The following is a 25,120-nucleotide window of genomic DNA, read 5'->3' as shown; positions in this document are numbered from 1 at the left end:
TGTTAGACATTCCTGGGTTTAACAACGTAGTCTGCCTCTTTAAAGGAGTCGACGCTGATGTTGAAGGTAGTGGGAGGAAAAGAACATCCGTTAAATGCTTTCAAAACAAAAGCCGATAATTCAATAATACTAGAAATTAAACTAGTGTATTCAAAGGTATACGTATAATAAAATATTCTTTTTGGATCTCTATGCAGCCAAAGTCGTGCCTTTATTCCACAACAGGAAATATTTTAAAGTTTTAGCTATTCTAAATATTGTATAGCTATTAGCTACTTTAAACTTCCTAAGTTGATTGAGCATGTTTGCTATTTCTTTAACTTGTTACTAATTGTTAGATATGTTTGTATAGAAGTTTTAAACGTCCTAATTTGATTGACCATGTTTGCTATTTCTTTAACTTCTACTAATTGTTAGATATGTTTGTATAGATCATTTATGTTTTATCGTTTTTAATTGATAATAAAAAAATGAATACCAGTAGTTTTCTGTTCGCTATTTCTCAATTGTTTTGTTTTTAGTTTTTTCCCGTGGTAATCGAAGCAGATGTGTGTGCTCTTAATTTGAAACTAACGGCTGTATTTACCCGGTGTTGTCGTATTTGTTAGTCGTTAACTTGACCCACATTAACAGCGTTCATATGGCTTTAGGCTGGATGTGGGAAATAAGAAATCTGCTGCGGATAAGTAGCTAACGCTGGGCAGCTGTTGCCTGTGAGTGAGTACGCTGGTCCAACGAAGGCACGGAAAGTCTGGCTACAGGACAGCAGAACTCTCGGTGAAATCCGAGAGTTCCTTGCGGAGGAAGTTTCTAACACTGGAGCGGAAATTATTGGTTTGTGGACGTGATCTGACCACAATGTCCTTGTCTAAATAGCCGAAAAAGAAATCGAGGATGGCCGGGGACGTGGATAACAGAGTCCCGGAGGATGTGAACAAAATCCCAGCCCGGAATGATCTTCAAAGTCCGGGCTCTGGCTCCTGGATATGGAAAGCCGTGTGGACCGTCGTGGTGATCGGTGCTGTTCCGCTTCTCGCTTTTGGGATCAAGTATTATCAAGATGCCAGGCTCGTCAGGCGTCATGTAAGATTAACATTCCATAAAATATCACAAACTTGTAAATTAGTACGGTTTTCACATTGACCTCCAAGTACATCTTTTTAAAACTCTGATTGCTGTAAACTGACATTTTCTCCCATCAACACTATGCGCGATTCTGTTAATTATGTTGTCAGACATCAGTCGCTGAAAAAGCAACACATCTGTACTCCCCCCCAGCCCATACTGTTTTATTGAGGGGCTGTGGTTCTGAGTGGCAGCTGGTAAAACTCACAGCTCTTGTTTAAATTCACACTTGGTTGACTGCTGCAGAAGGTCCTCCAGTTGTTCTTGTGCCTCCTCCTCTCTCCCCCTCCATTGTGCGCAGGCTTGTAGGCACGCATCTGTCTGACAAGTGGTGGTCTGACAGTCAGGAAACACTTGGCAGGAATCTGTGGCCTCAAGGCTGATCTCTATCCAGACTGGACTACCGTGGCGGAGGGGCAAGGCTTTGATAAAAATGCGTTTCCCAGACTGTAAACTGACTCCATCAAGAATGAATCTGCAAAATAGATTTAAATTGAAGTACACGTGTAGAAAAGGATGGAAGTCATCTAGACTAGTGAAGTCTAAATGATAACAACACCAGTAGAAATATGACAAGTAAAAAGATTACAGAAAACAGAGCCAGTGTTCAACCTGTGGCTCCTGAGCCACTGCAAGCTCCGTAGGCTCTTTGAAATGGACTAAATGTAGCCTGTAATGCATGAAGTGTGCATTACAACATTTATAATAAAAAGAATAGCAACAATAACACCTAATGCTGAACTTGCATGCTTGTATACATGTATTTATATGTATATGAAAATGCCTCTGATTTAGGACTTCACTCATTAAGAAAATAAATCAGTGAGCCTCAGATTTTCACCCATATTGAAGCATTTTGTCTAAGTCTGATCTGAATCCAACCCATTCTTGGTGTTACTCATCTGACCCACACCCATTTTGGACCTCCTTAATAAACATCCCACCAATACACATGCAATACAGTTCCAACCTTTCCGTGACCAGAGTCAGATTTAATCATGAAGCTATTTGTTGGGTGTGGGTCTATTTGTCAGCGTGATAGTCATGATTGGACAATGGTAGGGACTTTATGAGTCTGGTCACACTGTGCAGGTTGTAGGTACAGACTAATGTAGGGTTGACCTGATTTCCATTCCCTGAGGGAAGATCCCTGAAGCGTGTAAAATGACATTAAGGAACTGTTCTATGTCTCTGTGTCTCTCCATCAGGAAGAGAGCGTTCGTGTTCTGGGCACAGAAGGACTCTTTCTCTTTGCCTCCTTAGACACAGACCACGATCTGTATCTGAGTCCCGAGGAGTTTAAACCTATTGCTGAGAAACTCACAGGTACATCGTGGTATCTTTGTCAGACTCCCACAATGCCTTTCTGCTGTTTCTGTATGCAAATATATTCCCTGATGGCCTCTGCTACCTCTCAGGGATCACAGCTCCTGTGGATTTGGAGGAAGAATTTATCTCTGATCCTAACGGGGAGACCCTGACGTTGGAGGCTACAATGCAGCCCCTGCTCCTCGATACAATGACAAAAAGCAAGGATGGTTTTCTGGGGGTGAGTCAGTCCAGACGAGCTCTGTTACTGCACTTTGTTCATAAATTGTTGTCTAATTTTTCTCTTAAGAAAGTGATTCATCGTGAACAGGGATGAAAGATACAACATGATTTTTGTTTCATGATTTTATCAAATGAACTCCAGACAAATTATGACAAATGTATTGTACCTCATAAACTGAAATTATCTTAACTATCAAAATAAAATAAAAAATCAAAGAATTTCTTAGCTGTTCTTTCCACGTTCTGTTTGAACACCTAAATGTCACATGGGCTACGTGGGGATTGTTTTAACAGATGGTCACTAGCAACATTTGAGACGCATACCGCCACCTACTGCACTAAAGTGTGTAGTGTCATCGTATGACCAGTGACCTTTTGAGAAAATGCAACCTCCTATTTATGCCTTGATGCAAAATTAATTTTTTTAACTGTCACGTGTTTGTAACGATTTAAAAAAAATTGTGACTTCCCTTACTCCCAGGTCTCTCACAGCTCTCTGAGTGGTCTCCGATCATGGAAAGCCCCAGCTGTTTCCTCTTTACCCTTCAGTGCCAGCCAGTTCCGGGTGTTCTTGCCCCCAAAGAACAAGGTGGAAGTGGGAGACACGTGGTGGGTGATTCCCAGTGAGCTGAACATATTCACAGGATATCTGCCCAACAATCGATACCAACCACCTGCCCCTAAAGGCAAAGAGGTATCCTGAGAAACTATGAAATTATTAGGCTGTGAATTCAGAGAAACAGCCACGAGAACTCTCAGCTTCTCTTTTCCAAATGCAGGTTCTCATCCACTCCCTGCTGAGTATGTTTCATCCTCGACCCTTCATCAAATCACGCTTTGCTCCCCAGGGCACGGTCGCCTGCATTCGTGCCAGCAACGATTATTATTATGACATAGTCTTCAGGTAAGACGAGGACAAGGAGAAAATTAAAAATATCTTTTTACACCAATTATTTTACAGACAGAGTTTTATATTTACTGTATTTAAAGTGAATGCCAATTGGCCCATAATCAGAAAATGTCTTGTCGTCTCTGGTTTTACTATTGTCAAGTTTAGGACCTAAAAATATGGACCAAAAAAACCATAGTAAATTCTGGGCAAATAAATGTTTATTTGCCCCATTTTTACAACATTTACTAATATACTGACAATCTGTTGTTAATTTTGTTCTTAGATAAATACAAAATTTAACTTCTGACTCGTTTATTTTTCTGATCAGGATTCACGCTGAGTTCCAGCTCAACGAGGTCCCAGACTTCCCGTTCTGGTTCACTCCCGGTCAGTTCACGGGGAACATCGTCCTTTCTAAAGACGCCTCTCACGTCAGACACTTTCACCTCCACGTTCCTAATGACAGGTGAAACCTTTGATTGACATGTCCCTTTACTGTTTTGAACTGTTTGAAACTCTGAGGTCACATGCTGTACTGCGCCCCAGGTCTCTGAACGTGGACATGGAGTGGTTGTACGGGGCCAGCGAGAGCAGCAGCATGGAGGTGGACATCGGATTCCTGCCCCAGGTACAGCAGCACAGATGAATTGTCAAGTAACAGTAGTGTTTCTGGTTCCATTCTGTTCCCTTCTGTGTAGCCACAAGCTGATGAACTTCTCTGGGTGTCGGTACTCCATGTCAGAGGGATTTAGCTCTTAGTAATCAAGGGATTGTGCATGCATGTGTACCTGATGAAGTGGCCATGATGTGTACTGTACACCAGTGTTCCCCAAACTGTTTTTCTGGGGACCCATATTTTAAAAGTCACAAACCTTCGCGACCCAAGTCAATAGACATTACTCGTAAACTCCTGGGAAACATGATGCGAGACAACCCCAAAAAAAAACTCTTTTGACCCACCTGAGGGTCGCGACCCATTTCTTGGGAAGCTGCTGTACACAGCATCACAATTTTAATGTCCCATATTACCATTTTCTCGTTGGTTTGCACTCTGTTGTGCTCACAGTGAATAATTCTCATCATAAATGTGTGTGTTTACAGTTAGAGCTGCAGTCGTCAGGACCGTCCACCCCGTCTGTCATTGTGGACGAGGAGGGCAACGTCATAGACAGCTGGGACGGCGGCAGCGAGCCCATCCAGTTCATCTTTGAAGACATCCACTGGACGTCAGAGATCAGTCGGGAAGAAGCTGCCAGACGTCTGGAGGTCACCTTCTATCCCTTTAAGAAGGCAAATATTCACAGAATTCACTATTTATTTCACTTTTATTTGAAATGTTATTAATGACACCAAGATTCTAATTTTGTTTTTGATCCACTTCACCAGGTTTCATACCTGCCTTTTTCTGAGGCCTTCGAGCGAGCACACTCAGAGAAGAAGCTGGTGCATTCCATTCTGCTTTGGGGAGCCTTAGATGACCAGTCCTGCTGAGGTCGGGATAAACAAATCACCAAACACAGATAGTGAAGTTTGAGAAAATGATTGGATGATCTGATTGGAATATTAAAATTCACTCTTGGAGAACAAATTATATTAATTTAGGTACTGATTTTTTTTAGAAATATAACAGCTGCCATTGATATGCAATTTAAAGCCTTAGACATGGACTTCCTTTCAGAAAAAAAACCTCTAATTTGTCTACTTTAGAGTACCCTTCTCCTATGAGGTACCTCAGGGTTTAGTACTCGGACCTCTATTCTTTCACTTTATTTGCTCGATTTTGTTTTTTGTTTTTTTACTTGACTTCTCATTGTGTGACTTGCTTAAATATAAGTATAATTTATTGTTCCATCAGTTTTGTATTTTATGGTATTGTTTTTTATGTGTAATATGTCTGTAGGTTCGGGGCGAACTCTCCGGGAGACAGTCCTGGAAAGTTCGCCCGTTCTGGCCTTGCTCAACCAGAGTTTCATTAGCAGCTGGTCTCTGGTCAAAGAACTGGAGAACCTAAAGGTAAACTGTCACAGGAGAACACGACCAGACTACAGAATGCAGTCAACACGCAGTTATTACTAGTTTTTCTCCTTCATCAGGCTGAAGTCAACACGCAGTTACTACTAGTTTTTCTCCTTCATCAGGCTGACGAGCAGAACTCCGTTCTGAGTGAAAAGGCCCGTTTACATTTGGAGAAGTACAATTTCCCTGTGGAGATGATGCTGGCTCTGCCAAATGGAACCATCGTGAGTATTTGAGTCACCTAGTCCAGTTTTAGTAATACTTGGAGAAAGCTTTAATTTTCTGTCATGCTCTCAGGTTCATCACATCAACGCCAACTTCTTCCTGGACCAAACGGCCATGAAGCCAGAAGAGGAAGGAGCGACGTTCAGCTTCTCTGCAGGGTTTGAAGACCCGTCAACAGCCACTTACATCAACTTCCTAAAGGAGGGTTTGGAAAAAGCTAAGGAGTACCTGGCACAGTAGAGCGTGTGTTTGTGTGTGTCTGTGTGTGTGAGACGGTGAGGAAAATGACATAAAGCCTCAGAGACTCAACTGGAGGAAATGATTAAATTCCTCTGAGAAATGATTCAAGACGGGAAGAGAAAAACTGTCCAAGTGTTTTGTCCAGAAACATCCAGAGTGGTGTTAACAGCTGCCTTCAGTCCTGTGTATCATCTGCTCTCCTGCTCTGAAATTATGTTTTATACAAGTATTTATAACATGACGGAGGGTGTTTACTGCAAACTGAGTGTAGGATTACTTTAATGGAACACAAAGGTCTTGCACTGAGCAGTAACCGGTGTGTAAAAAGACTTTTAATCAGCTCTCACTGCTCGGAGCTACTGATTAATGCTGATGTTAACGACGCCGAGTCATTATTCAGTCCGTTGGTGCCAAGACCTCCTGAAAACAAATCCTTATAAAGTTTAATAATCATTTCTTTGTTTTCGAATGTCGAGCGTGCAATATTTAACAGCTGAGTAGTTTTTTTTCTGCCACTGAACAGACCCCCAGACAGAGCGGGAGCTGTCCCTGCCTCCACTTGTGTTTTTGGCAGTTTGTGATGACGTTGCCTGAAAGCCTCCTGGGCCGGGGAACGCCTGATGTTTTGCCTTTACAGCTGGAGGGAGGTCAGCTCACTGTCTCCAGGGTCAAACGCAGCAGGAAAAATGACGTTATCTTTACTGTTGAATCCAAATGCAAACACTACGTGCGGATATTTCGTCACCAAAGAATCCAATATAGTTTATACATGAGCAGTAGCCGGCTCGCAGCCTGGGCAGCTGTTGAGCCTAAAGTTATTCACAAGGTCAATTGCCCACTTGACTTCATATTTATGTAACTCTGTGGATCTAAGTGGATTTTTGTTTTGTTTGGAAGGCACATACTGATGTGCATTGTTACTGATATAACCTCATGACTCTGGTTCAAAAACACATTGTTTGGTAATTGTGTGTTTGGCAAGATGACAATATATATTCTTTTTGAAGAAAAAAGTTGATTTTTCTTTTAATGTTTTGAGTGAATGAAAATATTTCCCCTTTACGTCCTTCTCTTTTGAGATTTAAAATCTTAAACCATTTAGTTGGTCCACACAACTCTTATAATAATGAAAAAGTTTTGTTCAATTTCAAATGGGGTGTGGCTTATGTGCATATAAATACTAATATATGTACATGTTTATATATGTGTAAATACATATATGTAGTATATAGATATGTATACAATTATATTTATATTTACATATATAATCTGTATATGTATACATTTATTTATATAAATTACTGTAATAAGAAAATAAGTGCAAATTAAGTGAATTAAAAATCAACGCAGGATTATTTAAATTAATGACAACTTTGTCAACGCTAACGTCACCATTTGAACCTTCGATATTCTATATTCTACCAGTGCCATTATCTTGACTCATAGAAATTCATTCTCTCATGCATTTCCATACAACTCTGACATTGTGCTGATTTTTATTTTGCTAATCTATAGTACCACACTGCACAGCAACCGTAGTGTAGATCAGAGTGATAGCAGATGTGCAGACACAGTGGTATGTGGGTCATCACTTCCAGAAAAGTAGAGTCAGGTACAGTGGTGAAAGACGTTGCCAGGATTCACTGCAAGTACAGAGGCGCCTTTAAAGTACTGTGACTACTATGGTTTATATGCACTTTATATGGGGAGAATCCTTTGAAAGAAGAGAAGAGTGAACTAGGACTGTACACCTGTCTGCTCTAAAGTCTGTTTATATTCTGCCGAAGTTGAGGATGTACTGCATGATAAAAGCAGCTGGAAAGTCATATTTACCCTAGAACTGATGAAGTCTCACAGTCACCTATTTACATTTAGAACAATGTGCAGTTACTGAGACTTGTAATTCGCCCCTGTTTCCAACAAACCAGTTCTTCTCTGGTTTGTCAGCTTACGCGCTCCACAGGAACAAGTCAGACATTAGGAAGTTAACGTCCCAATCTGCTGTGGTCTCTCTGGTTAATGATGGTCCACATGGACACATCCATCAGACAGTTTGTTGATATCGTTTCAAACACAGATACTACCATGAAGTAAGCAAGCTGCTGCCTTAGTTTTGGTCTACTGATAAATATAGTGGAGATGGATGGAGCTCATCAGCAGCGACGCGTGGACTGGAGGAAAGAAGAAGTTTAGTGTCCACTCTGCTCCGTCAGTTGAACGTCCATATCTCCAGCTCCATGACACGGAAGTCGTCGGTTTCTGACAGACAGCAGTTGTTGAAGGTGTAGCAGGGGCTGCTGCGGCCAAGATACAAGTTCTCATCCAGCCACAGACCAAAGTGACCACTGAAGAGGAAACAGATGAAATGGGAGAAGGGGTGAGTATTTAAAAAAAAAAGTGACAAAAAAAATCTATTAAGTTTTATACTTTTAAATGTACTATTATTAATTTTTAAAATGATTATTAATTCAATAAAGTAGTGACTGTCAGTCTGGCTTTTATTTGATTTAATTAATTCACAATAAACTCTTCCTTGTTTACATTCTCGTTACAAAATTGTCCCGATTATTATTGATTACTTACACTGTAATAAATGTCTAGACACAACTTGATTTAAGTGCACACTGCACAACTTTAGCTGCGCCTACAACATACGTAAAACCTTTCAACGACAACCACGCAACAGTGCGGTGAAGCACAGTACCGTAAACTCTCTAATACAGCTGACACACACAAAGTCTGTTTCGTGGTCGTCACTCTTAACCTTTATTGTGCTAAAAACCGATTGTAAAAGTTATTTTATAAAAAGAAATTCCACCAACGTTGAAACATTAAATTAATTTAACACTAAACGCAGCAATATTGTGTAGCGGAGGCTAGCAGGTAAGAATCACCAGTCAGGCGAAACCAACTATTTTTGTAATACCATATATTTAACTTTTATTTTGGAAGTCTTAAATCTGTTTATGTTTAAAGCCTTTCGTCTGTCATTTGCGTTTGTTATGCGCGAATTCGAAAAGCAAATCCCAACACATGAAACCGCGTAACACCGGAAATCGTGGGGGCAGTGTCGCTATAGTGTAAGCCACAGTCGCTGTTGAGTGGCGGAACAAGAGAGACTACGTTCACATGTTGTGATGAATTTAATGGACCGAGACACACGAAATCTATTTGAACATTTTGACTTTCTGGCAGGAAGCTTTTCCCTCCGCTACCTTGACTGTTATTGTCGGAGAAACTGAAGTGGGCTTTGAACTAAGCACTGCCCCCTAGTGGATATATTGCCTAACAAGTAATAATCGTGCCTCCAACAGATACACCTGTTGATTTACATAAAGAGAGCATAAATGAGGAATCAGACTCATCTGACGTTTTCTCTGTGGGGATTTCTGCACCTTTTGTTCATTTCTCATTTAAATTATATATATTATATTTTTTACATTTTTATTTGTTTGTAAGTTGTACGCAAAGAGACATCCTGGTTCCTTACCTGCCTCCACCAATGGCAAAAGAGTCCAAGTCTCCTTTGATAAAGAAGGAGTTTTCTCCTGTCCATTTGAAACACTGCACAGAAACAGAACACACACACATCACAACAAGGTTTTTTTTTTTTTAAATGAAGCACCGAACCATATTATATATTTATAGACTTCATTTTTTCCTATTCCAGTTGTAATTGTGTTTTTTAAATCTCTGTGAACTATTCAATCTGAATCTGAGCTAGTGATATTCAGCGTTTTTATTTTTCAAAATCAGCTGAACTAACTATAGAAAGAGCTTTTCTAACCATGAATGTAAGGCTCACCTTGAAACGAGGATGCAACATGAAGAGAAAGGTTTCCCCTGTACCGTAGAAAGTCTCACTGGGCCTTAAAGGATGAGAGAGAAAGGCTCCGAATACCTGAGGAAGAAAAGTCTCATTATTATACAGTCAAACATCAGCCATGGCCACTGTATTTTCAAGACATCAAGAAAACATTGAATCTTGATCGTCTTACTGGACGAGAACAGAATGAGATTAAGAAAAGAAAAATGATTTTGGGAGAAATGCTTAGTTAGAGATGATTGAGATACAGCACGTGTGTTTTCACCTCATCAAGCGCGTCCTTGATGACTATGAGTACAGGGGAGTCCGTTCCGCTTAGTTTTCTGTAGAGGGACTTGAGACTGGAGCCGTGACGTGACGTACTGTAAACCAGCTGCCACGTGCGGCTGACTGTCCTGGGGGGGAGTTCCTTAGACAACTGGAAAACATGACAAAAAGTTCTGTTAATGTAAATATTTGGTAGAACACATGAGGCCTATCACCTGACGGGGGTCAGGTGAGAGCCCCACCCCCCTAAAAAACCCCATAATAATAGGAATAAATAGGTAAAACTTGCTCGGTGGCACAGAGTGAATATTTGCTTTTTGTTAAACTTGTGTTAAACATTTGCAGCTCCAATGTCATCATTGAGGTTATTCATTGATTCTCTTTGCTAACTCTGAGTTTGTACTGGTTTAAAACAGACAGTAACTGTATCACTCACATTCACGCCTAGAAACTCCACTTCACAAGGCTACAACCTAACTGTTATACTGCAAATTTTAGGAGCCCAAACACAGATCCTTGTGTAAGAGTAGAGTGTGTTGTCATTTTTAATAAAGGGCTAGTATAGCATATTATAATATTACATTTGACATTTTGATTATTACATTTCGGTTGTGCTGATGTATGGTGAATAAGTATGCTCCAAAATAGCACTGCAGCATTGGAGGACATAAAGGGTTAAACTACATTTACATACAATACTCAACACAACGTGCAAATTTTACACAAAGACGTCCCGACTGTTTTGAGATTCAAACGAAGGACCTTGTTGCTGCAGGTTGCCAGGGTTAATGACCACCTCACTCTGGATTACACTCATGTACCGAACAAATTTATGGTTATATTTGTCAATTTGACTACATCAAAACTCAACAACAGACGAGAATAAATTACATTATACAGGCTTATTGTTGGGATCTGGATCACATCCAATCATTTAATGTTTCTTTACATTTGCTACCTAAAGTAAAAATCAACCATTTTAGTCAGTGAGTTTTGAAATATTGAATTGTTCAACTTTAATCCCAACCTGCGAAACTAACCCTTTAAACTCAGTCTCACTTTGGCAGAAAAACCAGTATTTTATGTTTAGATAGCAAGAAGTTTTAACTCTTAGACAAACTGAGCTGGAGTCACTCACCTCTTTAACATGTGAGGCCTCCAATATTTGGCTTTTCTCCACTATATGACACAGTCCTTCAGGGTCTCTGTCCAGGACTAACGCTGCTTTATCTCCGTTCTCTTCCATCAAAACCATCTGCAAAGCAACAAAGATGATCCATGGGTGAAAACAGAAAAGCCACTTTGATCCAGAAGATCAGCACAGATAAGTCACTTTTCTTTAGTCTCTGTGCCTTGAGGTGTGTACGCACACATCCCTGTCATTCCTCAGTGTCTTCACTTATTCCCTCATTAAACCGTACTCACCTCCCAGTCGTCGCCTGGGCCACGGTGCCTCTGGAACACCTCATCGTTGTCGTCGTCCTCCTCCTCCACCTCTCCTTCCTCCTCCTTGCCTTCAATCAATACAAACTCCTCTTCGACACGGTCTGTCACACCGTCCTCCTCCTCCCTCTCTCCTTCAAGTATGCACAGGTCTGGGCGATAGTGTGTCAGGTAGGAACACAGTTCATCAGCACTGTAGGAAAAGGAGAAGGAGGAGAAAACCTGTCAGTTTGCTAAGACACAGTACCTCTAGGTTGGATGTTAATGATATATCCGCTAATTTTGTTTGTGCTGCCACTAGCTAATATGTGGCTAACCTTTTAGCATTCTTCTAGGTTTTCTTTATATCTATTTACTTTTGGCTGTTTCTATACATATTTCCCATTGACTGGGATGTTTTGTAGTTCTTAGCTTCTAAGCTTAACTCTGCGCTATCTTTTTGTGTGTGTTTATTTTGCTTACGACTAAACATTAGCTGTATTTAAATAGATTCATCCTTAACCAGACTAGTTTTTCATTTCTTTGTCAGTTCATATAGTTCCAGCTAAAGGAACTTTTTATTTAAATATTTCTGCTTCTTCTTTGTTAGCTTTAAAAATGTTACCTATTTCTTTACGTTTCAGTTTTCCTCTGCTGAAATAGACCTAGCTAAACTCCAGCTATGACAAGGTTACTTTGAAATATCATATTGCCAGATCATCTCTAATTGCTACCAAATGTTTAGCTTAGCGCTTAGCTTTTATGTTTAGGCCAGTTTACCCCTGTTTCTGACCAATCCCTGAGTCACTTTGAGTTTGACTTTAGACACATTTCTTTTAAGCTTTTTCATTCTCATCCTCTGTACTGCACCCACCCCAGAGAAGATACCATACCTGTTAGCAAAAAGCTAGCAAACCTTTTAACAGATAATTGTGAACTTTTCTTCAAAGTTATTTTTTTTCCAAGTCTTGATGCTTCACACCTAGACTTTGTTTTTCCACTGATTGGCTACCTTTACTTCTTATGTACTACCTATGCTCAATATATGCTGTAGGTGGAATATATTTCAGTTATCACCTCTCTTGTGAGAGTGCGAGCCAGGCATCTCTTCGTGGTAAAGTTTTAGTTGACCCCAGTTTCTTGCCCGCGGAGGACTGAGCCCGCAGACGTACAAACATTAGACTCCCTGTACTTCCTGACGATGATCGAAGAGGAACTAGAAAACAATGAAAGACAAATTTTGAACCTGCTGTAGGAGGTCAAAAATAATATTCAATAATAATATCTGTCATTTCTACCTGTGCTTTGACTCTTAACGTTCAACTTCCCTTGGACCTCAGTTTGCTGCATCACTCTGCCTGTCGTCTCTTGACCTCCGCAGCAGAAGGAGGCAGCGCTGCTCAGCACAGCCACGCCCAGGCCGCTTACAGACCCCTCTGACAGCAGCTCTGGTGGGCTGCGGTCCAGCTCCCGCTCTGCTGCTGCTCTGTCTCTGCCCTCTGCCTCCTCCTCATGACCACAAACCTCTTTGGTCAGGCTCAAAGCCAGGCTGGACATATCCAAGGATGTTGCAGATACCAGAGCAGGAGGGGACTCCCCCTTGTGGTCTGGATATCTGGACAGGATTTTGGTGGTCCTAAGTTTCTGAAGAAATTTCTTTCCCTTTCTCCTGCAAAGAAAATTGGACAATTATTCAAATACTGTGATATGTCCCCCCCGCCCCAGGTTTGTCTGAGACGTGTGTAGTAGGATCAGAAATTATATGTTAGCTAAACATGACTAAGATAAAACAATTGGACAATGACGATGACTAATGCTAAAAAAAGTTAATCCAAATAGATATTTGCCAAACTTCATGTGTTTTTTTATTTGTGGTGTAATATATGCAAATAAATTAATAAGGGAGTTTTTAACATTAGCTTTTTTCCCGCATAATTTTGTATCTATTAAATGGTTTATCGTTTATTATTTATGGAAATTTGAACATTTTAAATGCATCAAGACTCTTAAGTATTTAATTTGTAAGGTTTTCAGCATTCAAAATACTAAGGAAACACCCCGTGTAGGCTGCAGACACGAAATTGCCGGTTTTAAGAAAAGTTGTTCTTTACTGACCTCTGCTGGGAGGTGCTGAAGTGGACCTGTGAGATGTCGGAGAAGAAAGAGACAGATGCCAGACTGTCCACAGAACAGGACAGGAGATATTCCTCACAGCCATGTTCCTTCACCACAGCCAGAGTCTTACACGGGTCAAAGAAGATCTTATTGGAGGTGACCAACAGGATCCCAGAAACTACACCCTGACAGAGACGGGGAAGAGTGTGATATTAGCTCACGAAAATGCCCTGTAAAGTGGAAGAAGTCAAGGCTTCCTACCTTTCGATCAGTGATGTAGCGACAGAAGAGTTTGAGGTACGGCACGGCCCCCGGCCCCTCACCCTGACAGCACTCTGGTGGCAGAGCCAGTAGACAGAGCTGTCCATCGGGCAGTGGAAATGTGTCCACATCCTGTGAGGAGAACATCACGCACAGACTTTGATAAACAAGCAGAGAAGCTTAACCTCAGATTTAACCTCACATAATCTTCAGACTTGCCCTACCCACTGACCTACAGTCCACCATGTCATCAAAAAATACTTCAAACTTCTGTGAACATAAGGATTAACTGTTGTTGTTCTTCTTCTTACCAGCAGTTTGTCATATTCTGCCTCTGGTGAGGGGGAGTGTGGAGGACCAGGCAGTGCGTCCACATCGTTTCTGTCCATGTCAGATGTCTCCTTAGGACATGAGTCTTGTTTCTGCTCCAGCGAAGACGGAACTCGACTGTCGGTTTTGTTTTTTCCTCTGGGTACGAGCAGCTGCTTCAGAATAGAAGCCATGGTAAGAATAGCTCTGACATTGAAAATAGAAACAGCCGAGTGACAAGTTTCTACTTCTTCCTGTTTCTACATGCCTGCATGGCCACCACTTCTTCTTTGTTTGTCGTCACATCTTAGCATCGGATGAGGGCTGTGCATGAGGGGTTTGTGGCTGAGTTGATTTGCTACTTAATATACTGTAACTCTTGTTGACAGAGTGATAGTGACAGATGTGCAGAACATGCACTGTGTGCACTGAGAACAAAGCGACAGTCCAGTTGCCTTTGACTCAACTACCTTTGACCCATATATTCACCAAATTACTAACACTGGTTAACATTTTTGTACTGTTAGGATAGACACATTCATGTTGTGTAGTACTTGTAATGACATTTGGTTTTTGCTTTATTTTCCAACTAACAACTGAGTGACCCCAGAAACAAACTGCAGATTTGACTCATACCTCCGTAGTAATGAGGGCAGAGGTGTGGGAATGACTGTGGGAGTTACTGTTGAGCTGCGAGGACATCCCGAACAAAGTATCCCTGTTAAGACCCTTAAATACAAACATATGTAACAAAAGTTAAAGAATGTAAGCCCAGAAACAGTGAACGTTTTTTTCATATAGGAAACATAGTTGATCATACCTTATCATTACCGTAACATTGTGTAAAGTTGGTGAAGAACCAGTAAAATAAGCTACAATTTAAATAGATTTGTTCATTTTGGCTACTATTAAACATTTTAGCTAATGTTTTACAGCTAGATGTTAGCAACTATGGTTGCCAAGGAGTAGATAGAAAAGAAATATAATAACTAAAAATCAAGAATTCGAGAAGAGCATCAAGACAAAGGAATTCACCTAATGACAACTTAAAGCTAGGCTAGTAGCTAAATCGAAGTATAGTCAAGTTAGCTGGTATATAGCTAAAATCTATGGTTAGTAACTGTTAAGGTTTGCTTAAAAGTTAAAAACAAAAAATAAAATAAAATAAAATACATGTAAAATAAAATCTTCAAATATGGTTTATAGAACCAAAGAAAGGTTGATATTTAAAAGTGAATGTCCTGCATTAGTGCCAGCAGAATTCACCTTTAAAAAATAAGTCACAGAAAACTTGGCCAGGACCCAGTATTTAGTCACAAGTGCTATAGCTGAAAAATATACTGTTTCAAAACAAAGAATCGGCTTCATCCACTAATCCACTAATAAATTAGATTACTGCTGCCTGATGAATGATGTGACCACTGAGAAAAACAACATCATCTGTTTTCATGTCGGGCAGAACATGTGGATGTGTTGTTCTGTTTGACTATCTTTATTTTAGAAAATGTGTAAAATACAACGTTTTACCCCGGCTGACTGCTTTCAGAGTTGTATTTTGAAACCTTGACATACGGCAGCTATCACACTGTGCCAATAACAGTTGCTCCAGAACAACTGATAAAGCAGTCTTTACTTAGATTCTCAACAAAAATCTAATAAAATGTCACATAAATCACTGCTGAAACTCTCACTGGACCTTAATCTGCTCTGACTTAACTAATACGACAACACAGATAAGAGTGCTAGTAAATCCAGTACCTGTCACTCCCCAGCACTCGAGTTTCCCACTGTTGCCGTTCCTCCGTAAACACACATGAAGTCAAGTGAAGTGTATAAAGTCCAAAACAAGAGCATGTGACTCACCCTGTTGCTCATGCTGTCATCTGACCGAGCAGCTATAGGTTCTTGCCTCACTGTGGTCGTGTTCAGATCCCATGAAGTTCCTGATTATTAAGAAGAAAAAAATAAATAACCTTCTGTCACACCCCGTCACAGAACAACAAGAGCCAGACAAATATGAGCGATGTCCCCTATACACACAGCATTCTCCTGTACACACTACTTTACCCTGCAGGTAGTACTGCCGTAGTTTAGGGTTTCTGATGTGTGGGATGTGGTTGAGAGGCCGGCCCACAGTGGGTGGGTCCAAACGCTGGGTGCCCACTGTGGACTCCAATGTGACACAAGCCTGATGCTGAGTCTCCCACGGTGGTTTGGCAAAGTGTGGAGGCTGAGAGACACCAGGGGGCAGTTTAGAGCCCATCCTGAAATATGGAAAGAGTACATTTATTTTTATGTAAAGTAACAACTAGACACAGACAGGTTGGATTTACTTTATCCATATGTCAGTACATGGTTGTTCCGAGTTCTGAAGATCCTAGCATAGACCCTACACAGTAACTCATTGTTTCCCAAAGACTGGGACGCAGCCTTCAGGTGGGTTGCAAGAGATTTTTTTTGGGGTCGTCTCGCAGCATGTTTCCCAGAGGTTCATGGTCATTGCAACAGCTGTAAAATATGGGTCCCCAGCATGGTCATCGCAACAGCTGTAAAATATGGGTCCCCAGTAACTGACCACCAAATTGTCCACAGGTTTGATGGAAATGTTTAGTGGTGTTGAGAATGAGGTTCTGGTTTGTTTTTAATACTTCAAAAAAGGGGGTAAATAGTAAACGTATACATGGCCCTTAGACCTGTCCACAGTACGGCAGCAGCTTCCACAACCAGCAGAAAACCTGCAGGGCTTTTTCTGGAGCTTTCTTTGCAATCACAGTTTTCGACCAGGCATCAACACTGAATTCTTACATATGATCTCCTTAAAAATAACACAACAGTAAAGAAAATACACAATATATCAGTAATATCAACAAAATAATATGTATGGGGGTTTATTAAAGCCCAGCGTGTATTAAAGCTATGAAACTCTGCATTCCTTCTCTATATCTACAGCTTAATTTATTTTTAATAAGAAGATATTGATCACTGCATCACTAAAAGGCAAAAAATAACATCAGCCAAAATGTAAGTGTGCTTTACTTGCTTCAGAGAATGTATTAGTGCCGGAGGGTTAGCTGTCTAATCAATGACAGATAAGTGGAATAATGTCTTTTATAGTGTCATACACATTAAAGAATACTGTCCCGGAGTGACTGGTCCAGATGCTGATGTGTTTTTTTCCTTCAGTGGCAGACTGGTTGGATGATTTGTTTTTTGATGGATTTTGATTATAATAAGCTGAACAAAACAGTAATGACAGTGTTATTGAAGATATTTATAGGCGGAGTGGGAGGTGTGTGTGTGACGGCTGTGGATGTGAATGTTCCTGTCGTATGCCACAGCTCTCACCCACGTGAGCTTCTGTGATGGAGCATGGAGAATTTCACTGGCAGTGAATGAATCCAGCTGGGCTGCTGCTTATTTTGAGCTTCCTAAAATCCTCTCTTTGTTGTGTCATCCTGCAGCACGACACACATTTAATCCCAAAACTTGAGAATAGAAAAGAAAAAATCTGTCTGCAGCTTTTTCCCCCTTTGGTAATCTACACATTTGAGAACCTGACCTGCTCTTGACGTTGCCAAAGTAGCTGATCCTGCTCTTGTCCCTCTTGGGCTCGTGGTTCTTGGCTCCTAAGGACGGCGGCCTCCTCACTGACTGAGCCATTTTCTTTTTTTTTTTTCTTTTATTTTTTTTAGTCTGATATGGGCTACATATGCAGAGGCAGTGGGATGTGGTGCTCAGCTGGCATCCTTCCTCTTTCTCTTATTCCCCATCCTAGTCCTCTTGTCCCAGTTTACAGCACCTACGCAGGAAGAAAGTCAACTGTTGGCTGCGTTTACAAACAAAAGATTGGAGACTGGAAGATGCTGCGCTGTGTCTGCAGTAACATGAACCCATGAGGAAGTGGGCTAGGTACTTAACAGCCTAATGGAAGCATGTTTCATTTCCAATTCAGTCAATTCAGTCAATCAGTGCATGCCTAAGACAACAGTAAGGTACAACTCACCCGGCAAGATTAATTTATATTTTATATCTCTATAATGAATCATTATCATCACACTATTTTTAGAGATTTAACACATGACAAATGGGTTCAAGAAAACAACATATTTTAACAGCACAAAATATTTGTAATGTAAGGCTCGTAGTCCTTTGACATATATTTGTGCAGGATGGGCTAAGTCTTATCCTGAACACTTCATGAGCTGCGATAACATAACATGACATCACTTGATCATGTGTCTCCAAAATAAAAACACTGAGCCTTCAGGAAAATACAGCTGACTGATGAATGGACGTGGAGGGAGTGATAACGGTGCAGACGACATTAGAGAATCACTGAGAGATCTAGCAATGGCAGTTAAATAAAACCATGACATCAGCAGCTGAGGAACGATGTAAGACGGAGGTGGGGGAGACAGACAGACATATGGGTCAGACAGAGGCTTCACTGACCTGTGTCCGGCCCAGGGATGGAGACGGGTGACGGTCAAACGAGCGCGTCTTCTTCATGTTGCAGTGTTGTGATATCACTGCAGAAAACGGCCAAAGTAGTCGACAGTCAAGATAGTTCGCGTCAGGGCGGGAGGGGTACGGTCAGCGAAGGCGGAAGTGTAAAGATGTGAACTATCTATTTACCTTTTAAGATTTAAGATAGACGTCTAATTGCAGATAATCTGCCGTAAAGTAACTTAATAAAGATCTTCCTCTTTTCCTCTTACCTGCTTGTTCAACATAACCACTATCAATCCTGCACAGACACCCGCTCCAACTTAGCTTTGTCCCCCATCTCTACCTTCAGACTTCTCAGTTTACCCATGTAGCTTTTTTATTATTTTATTATTTTATTATTTAATTATTATTTTTTAAAATTGTTTAAAATGTATTGTATGCAGGGAATTGGTCAATGAAATATGAAATATAGGTTAAATATGTACGGTACTGTTCCCCTTTATTTGAGTTAACAATTCTTATCTCCACCCCTAGAGAGTGCTGTGAGCTGACTTGACTAAGATGAGGTCATCGGATTTCAGCCAATCATATCGTACTAAAGGGTGATACAGGCTTCCGGCCTGATGCACGACAACACAGTTGCCTTATAAACAGTGAAGAACGGAGGCTGCTGACTAAAAAGATACGGTCGCGGTTTCTTGAGCGTCTGTTCCGACCCAATAGTAAGTTCGCACTGTTTGCTTTCTTTACATTTTTACGGGAATAAGTAAAACAAAGTTTAAAATGGCGGTCTGCGGCTGGGGGTCACATCGGGGACCAATGCCCTAGTGTTGCTAAAGCTAAACGTACCTTCACTCTGATTGTAATACCGGCTAGTGATGCTAGCATCAAAGCAGTTCTAGAATCGAAGCAAATTCTTCCTTTTGGTAGAGCCACTTTAAGAGTTCCATGTAACCTGAGTATTGCTGCCAATCGCCGATTCAAACCTGACCCAGCTTTTTGTGGCTGCGTTTCCAGTGATGCTCGAACCCATGCGAAAAATGTATCTACTAACGGCGTAATGGTTAGTTAAACAATATTAACTAACAATGAAACGTAGTTGGGTGTTTTGTTCTTTAACTTACAATGCCTTCTTATTTCGTATGACTTTTATGCATTAGAAAAACTCCGGATTTACACTGATATTGGAAGCGATATACAGTAGGATGTGATGTACATCCCAGCTAACTAATAATATGTTTATCTCCTAAAAGAAGATTACATCATACCATATCTTTCAATATGTATTTCTGACATTTTTCGTTTTACTTTCTGCTGTGTTGTGTGTTGTTGTATACTGTATATGCTTGCTGTTATAATCATTGGTCTTAATTATAACTCTTTTTTTACACAGAAATCTGCAGTCACAGCGATATGGCATCTGTTTGCTAACCAGATCCATCCTAAACCACTGTTTGTACAAAACACTGAGTGGTGACCTTTCCAACGAATGACACAGACCCTCAATAGCAATGGAAACAGATTCAGTAAGATTTTTATTACTTACTAAACTTTGCACTCTTACCTGTAAATTAACAGGAATTACTACTTGATTTTGTCTGAATAAAGTCATCCATATGGTACCGCTTGTGTTTTGTAGGAGGTCATTCCCATCTGGCAGAACAAGCCCCATGGATCCACACGTAGTGTTGTCAGAAGAATAGGATCAACACTCCCGCTTAAACCTCCACAGAGGGCATGTTTTCAGGTAACTATAATTAAAAATCAGACACACTGTGGCACTAACCCAGCCCTATCATGCCCTGAACTAGGTTACATGCCAACACCATTTTGTGTTTATGAATCAGGAGCTCCCAGGTTTATCTCTGAGACCTACAGACGGTCCCGTTGTTCCCACATTGGCAGATATAGCATGGATTGTAGCAGACGAGGAGGAAACGTACGCCAGAGTGAGGTATGAATACAATCAATCAGTTTCTCCTTGTTCTTGTGCCAGGCCACTCTCTTACAGCCTTGTATGTCAGGCTTTTACACTTTTAAATGTATTAGTGGCACATATGCAGGTTGAGGAAATGTCAGTCGAAGGTCATTCTATCCACTTTTCGCTGATACTGTAGAACAAGAGAAGTATTGATTCAGCTCTTTGGTAAAGTTTGCAGCTGTAGTTACAGATAGACCATCAGGTGAACATTATTTCCAGACTATAAAAGATGCATTTAAAGACATGCTGGGATGGGTTTTTTAAGTAATAAAATGTGCACCACTCTATTCAAGTCAAGTTGATTTTATTGTGTAGCACAAAATCACATTGCAGATTTAGTCTGTATTAGAGTGTACTTTACAAACTAAGACTGCAGATGCAACGACTACAGTTCTTGGTACATGTCATCTGCCAATACCAATTTTTGATTCTGATTTCAATCAAGTGACAAAACTACTCAGTCTCAGATTCAGATGCAATTTTTCTTCTATTTCAACAACTAAAAATAAAAAGCATGGTCACAGGAATGAGTAACTACATGAAAATGTGTATAGACTATACTCCTTTGATACTAAAATCCTCTGTTGTAAAGTAGAGCAGAATGAGTTTCACAAAAAATGGCAACAAAATTAGATCACATGCTGAGCAAGCAGTTTGGCAAAGATGGGGAGGAAAATACTTCCCTTTTACAGAATGAAATCTCCAGCAAATTCAGGTTCAGTGTTCGGCTGTCTGCCTCTGTAATGAGAGACTAGGGAAAAATGGAGAAAGCAGAGATGAGGGAGGGATAGAGACGGGGAGAGCAGGTGCTGCAGTTCTGAAATTACTGGAACCTGTAAGGTGATGACAGTAAAAATAGACAAAAAAAAGAAGACAAGGTTATTATTACATGAATCAATGTGATACTTTACACAGTGTGAGGAACCCAGTGCATGATGGAAGTTCTCTCCCCTGTAGACTATCCCTACAGCAGCATTACTAAGGAACAACTCTTGTTTTTGCAGGAGTGACGCACGTCCTCTGAAACACGAATGGCGGCCCACGCCCCTGCTGGTGCTACACAGAAACTCATCCGTCCCCAACTTCCGTCGTGAGGGCAAGAGGATGGAGGGACTGAAGAAGCCCGGAGTCACGGCCCTGAATCGCACCACAGCCCTGCAGGACGAGCTCAGCAGACTACGTGCACAGATCGCAAAGATAGTGGCAAATGATACGGGTAGGGAACAACAACTGAAAACACTGTCCCGCACACGGTGAATGTAAGACAGTTATAAGTAGCGACGTGACAACGGCTCACGCACACAGATGTAATCTCTCATCACTGATACCTACAATAAGACTCTGGTTCATAAAAGTGCTTTGAGGCATGTTGATTTGAAATTGCTTTATTGTGGCTACGTGAGCAGAACTTTGGATCATTAACATGATCAGTGTGTAGGTCAGGGACTGACGGATAATATCTGAACGGCTGGAGGCTGAGTATTCAATTAATATTTCATCAATGCATTGATTTAAGTCATGTTTCATGGGAAGAGTGCCAGAGGAAACAAGGTTCAAATCTTTTTTTTTAAATTATTTTGGACCTGACAGATGGTTTAGGGCAAGGATCATCGACTTGCGGCCCATGGGCCACATTTGGGAAGCCAAACTCTCCAATCTAGCCCACGACCGCATTCCAAAAGGAACATCAAATAATAATGTTGGATAAAAATGTTTTTTTTTATGTTATTTTATTTAAGTTTCCATCCCCTAATGTGTCTCTCCAGGACAATTCTGGCCCTCCAACAAATATATTTGGTATTCAAGGGCTATTTGAAAGTTATTATTTGTGTGGTGTGGTCATCAGGGTTCATGCTCAAATACCATTATTTTATTCAATGTTTTTGAAAACTTGCTTGAATTAAATTTCCTAAAATGTTTCCTCATTTGATATTCTTGACTGGATTGACAAATCATCCAAATTTCACATCATTGCTTCGTGTTGTCTTTCAGGCTCCAACCCTCTTACTCCTGAACTCCTCTCTCCTGACGACACAACTATGAGCTTCTCCATGGCACCTTTTGAAACATCGTCCTACCAGCCGGCTGCCAAAGCTGTTGCTTCCTTTGTCATCAGTGATGTCACGGAGGAGGAGGAGGAGGAGGAGGAGGAAGAAGAAATAGCGGATGAGGAAGATGAGAAGGATGTGGTCTCTGTGGTGTCAGAGCTGGTCCCTGACCCTCTACCACCTGTTTCCATGACAGCATCAGCAACCTTTGACCTGGACAGACCCAGCATGGACTTCAGGGAGGCTGAGGAGGACACGGTGTCGTTGTCCAAGTCCACGAGCTTCGCTGACGTTATGGACATACTGAAGGATATGAACAGGATGAAGATGAGCAAAGACAGGTAAGTGCTGCCGTTCGGTAAAGGTAGTTTAGGTAATGTGAGAGAGAAATAATCCACCTTTATACCGACATGCAACAATAACTAACTAACTGCTTAGCTAGCATCTAAAAACTTTGTAGAGTACCAGGACCGTTAGGGTTTCAGACTATTGTTAAGGATCTAATGGTTTCATAGCCTATGATGATGATATGAGCCAGCATGCGTTACGTGTGTCTACAAAACAACCACAAGTGTTACAAACACTGTGTCACTACTGAAACCAGAAAAACACTTGTGGTGACCTTTAGTGTCACATCCTGAAACTACAGCCTGCAGTGGAAGTAGTTGGATTCATGTTTTACATGTATGATAACAGCACAGAACATGTACCACATTAAAAAGATCACAGAGTGCACTACCAAACAAAAATGTCCCAAAAGTATAAGTAATGAAATTTAATGCTCACTGTAACTCTTACAGTTTGACCATGATTTTTTTAGAGAACTGTTTTTGAGTGAGTGCGTGTGTGTGTGTGTGTGTGTGTGTGTGTGTCTATGGCCGTGCATGAGTACGTGTTACCCTTTTAGTTCAGTTGCTCCTCCGTGGATTTGTAGGCAAATTATTTCAGTGTGACTACACGTAAATTGAAAAGAATAATTTACTAATGCTGAACACTTTCTTTTTTTCTTTTTTCTTTTTTTTCTTTTTTCTTTTTTTTTTTTCTTTTTGTTAAATCGTTGCAGATACAACCGGGGCTGTACGTCCTTAAGAGAAGAGGACTCTGCCTCACTGATTTCAGAAGTTTTAAGGAAAAAGTTTGTGTTGAAGGAAGAAGACACTGCTGCCTTGAACAGAAAGTAGTGCAGGAACATAAACCTGCCGTTCAATGTAAGCTAGGGCAAATAATCTTTTTTTTTTTTTGGTTGGATTTAAAAAAAAACAACCTTTTTATGATTTTTTTTTTTTTTTCCAACAACAACCTTTTTATGATTTTTTTTCCTGTGCTGTTTTGTTTATTTTCAAATCTTTGGAATAAACCCATCGGAACTTTACTCCTCTAGACCGAGGCAATAGTTGTCCATCACAGATAAAACAACATGAAGTGCACAGTGCAGGGTGAGCGAGAACAACCAACTCTTGATAACAGAAGTGTGTTCTTCCGCCTTAGTTATGACTGCACTTTTCCCTGATGGAGAAAAGGCTTTAAAGTTCACTCTCCATTTGCAAAAGAAAAAATAAACTGCCTCAAAACGCAGCTCTGCCGGGTGAACTGGTTCTATCATTTGACACGTCAGTCTCCGTGATGACATGTTCAGAAATGTCATGACAAAAAGCCTTTCTTTTTAACTTAAAAATAAATGCATTTTATTTTTCAAAATGTACAGAGAAAGTTCTCGATTGTACTTGAACACATTCTCATGATGCAGTGTCGCTCCTCAGTTGTTGGTGTGTGTGCGTGTCTGTGTGTGTGTGTGTGTGTGTGTGTGTGTTTGGGAGACAGTGGACTTTTAAAATGTTTCAGGACTCATTTTACCAGTGCATTGTTTTTCTCCACTGAGCCTCATTATTATAATCTTGCCCATAAAGTGGTAGTCACTGAGCCGCAGGTCAAGGAGAGTGAACTGTGTAGTGTTTTCAAAATGAACAGATGTTCTCGTTCATTTTTTTTTTTTTTTTTTTGCACCTGTTGTCATTAAAGTTACAAATGTCTACAGTTTTGTTGAGTTGACGTCAAAGGGAGAAAATATATGGAATTTTTGACTGTGTGTGTGGTGAAGCCTTATAGCAGATTAGAAGTCAGTGTCGGATTTTGTTTCTTTATGCTCTCGGAGTGCCAAGAGTTTATTTTAGTCGGTTTAGTTTTAGCTCAGTGCATGTTAATTACATTATTAAAATGGCAATGTTTATTTTGGAAAATGAAAATTTAAAATGTCAACATGAGTAGTTGTCGACTATAATTGTGTATTTGAGATGGAGACCCAAGTTAAAATATCCATGTTCTTTATATAATATGATTTATATGATCTAATAATATTGAATTTGTTGTTTAACGTTTTTTCCGCATATTTCCAG

The 25,120-nt window shown here is 40.5% G+C and overlaps 3 protein-coding genes across 9 annotated transcripts; 2 read left to right on the top strand and 1 right to left on the bottom strand.

Annotated features, from left to right (window-relative positions):
- The first annotated feature begins 366 nt into the window (after positions 1–366).
- Positions 367–7,056, top strand: selenon (selenoprotein N). The gene is made up of 12 exons (XM_008309381.3): positions 367–1,083; positions 2,334–2,451; positions 2,544–2,674; positions 3,158–3,370; positions 3,456–3,580; positions 3,897–4,034; positions 4,115–4,196; positions 4,670–4,858; positions 4,955–5,060; positions 5,469–5,581; positions 5,707–5,808; positions 5,882–7,056. The coding sequence occupies exons 1-12, from the start codon at positions 895–897 to the stop codon at positions 6,047–6,049; spliced, it is 1,674 nt and encodes a 557-aa protein (XP_008307603.2). The 5' UTR covers positions 367–894; the 3' UTR covers positions 6,050–7,056.
- Positions 7,057–7,514: 458 nt separating this feature from the next.
- LOC103378246 (nuclear receptor coactivator 7) lies at positions 7,515–19,015 on the bottom strand. 7 transcript variants are annotated; one of them, XM_017038128.2, is made up of 16 exons: positions 18,702–19,015; positions 17,809–18,048; positions 16,317–16,513; positions 16,113–16,192; positions 14,886–14,978; positions 14,252–14,425; positions 13,941–14,072; positions 13,680–13,864; positions 12,863–13,233; positions 12,642–12,759; positions 11,568–11,778; positions 11,281–11,397; positions 10,141–10,293; positions 9,855–9,950; positions 9,540–9,613; positions 7,515–8,394 (listed from the first exon to the last, which is right to left on the bottom strand). In XM_017038128.2, the coding sequence occupies exons 2-16, from the start codon at positions 17,907–17,909 to the stop codon at positions 8,259–8,261; spliced, it is 2,238 nt and encodes a 745-aa protein (XP_016893617.1). In that variant the 5' UTR covers positions 17,910–18,048; positions 18,702–19,015; the 3' UTR covers positions 7,515–8,258. The 7 variants fall into 7 exon arrangements, with proteins under 7 accessions (XP_016893617.1, XP_008307613.1, XP_008307622.1 ...); XM_008309391.3 differs by having other exon boundaries at positions 12,642–12,780; positions 18,702–19,011; XM_008309400.3 differs by having other exon boundaries at positions 12,642–12,780; positions 14,252–14,422; positions 18,702–19,010.
- mtfr1l (mitochondrial fission regulator 1-like) lies at positions 14,329–24,271 on the top strand. The gene is made up of 9 exons (XM_008309419.3): positions 14,329–14,444; positions 19,233–19,420; positions 20,092–20,224; positions 20,338–20,445; positions 20,546–20,652; positions 21,684–21,895; positions 22,672–23,068; positions 23,791–24,005; positions 24,038–24,271. Exons 3-8 carry the CDS (start codon positions 20,210–20,212, stop codon positions 23,906–23,908), a joined length of 957 nt encoding a protein of 318 aa, XP_008307641.1. The 5' UTR covers positions 14,329–14,444; positions 19,233–19,420; positions 20,092–20,209; the 3' UTR covers positions 23,909–24,005; positions 24,038–24,271.
- The last annotated feature ends 849 nt before the right edge of the window (positions 24,272–25,120 follow it).

The sequence above is a fragment of the Cynoglossus semilaevis genome, chromosome 1, assembly GCF_000523025.1.
Source record: "Cynoglossus semilaevis isolate Cse_v1.0 chromosome 1, Cse_v1.0, whole genome shotgun sequence".
Taxonomy (NCBI): Eukaryota; Metazoa; Chordata; class Actinopteri; order Pleuronectiformes; family Cynoglossidae; genus Cynoglossus; species Cynoglossus semilaevis.
This window is presented reverse-complemented; position numbering and strand designations above follow the sequence as displayed.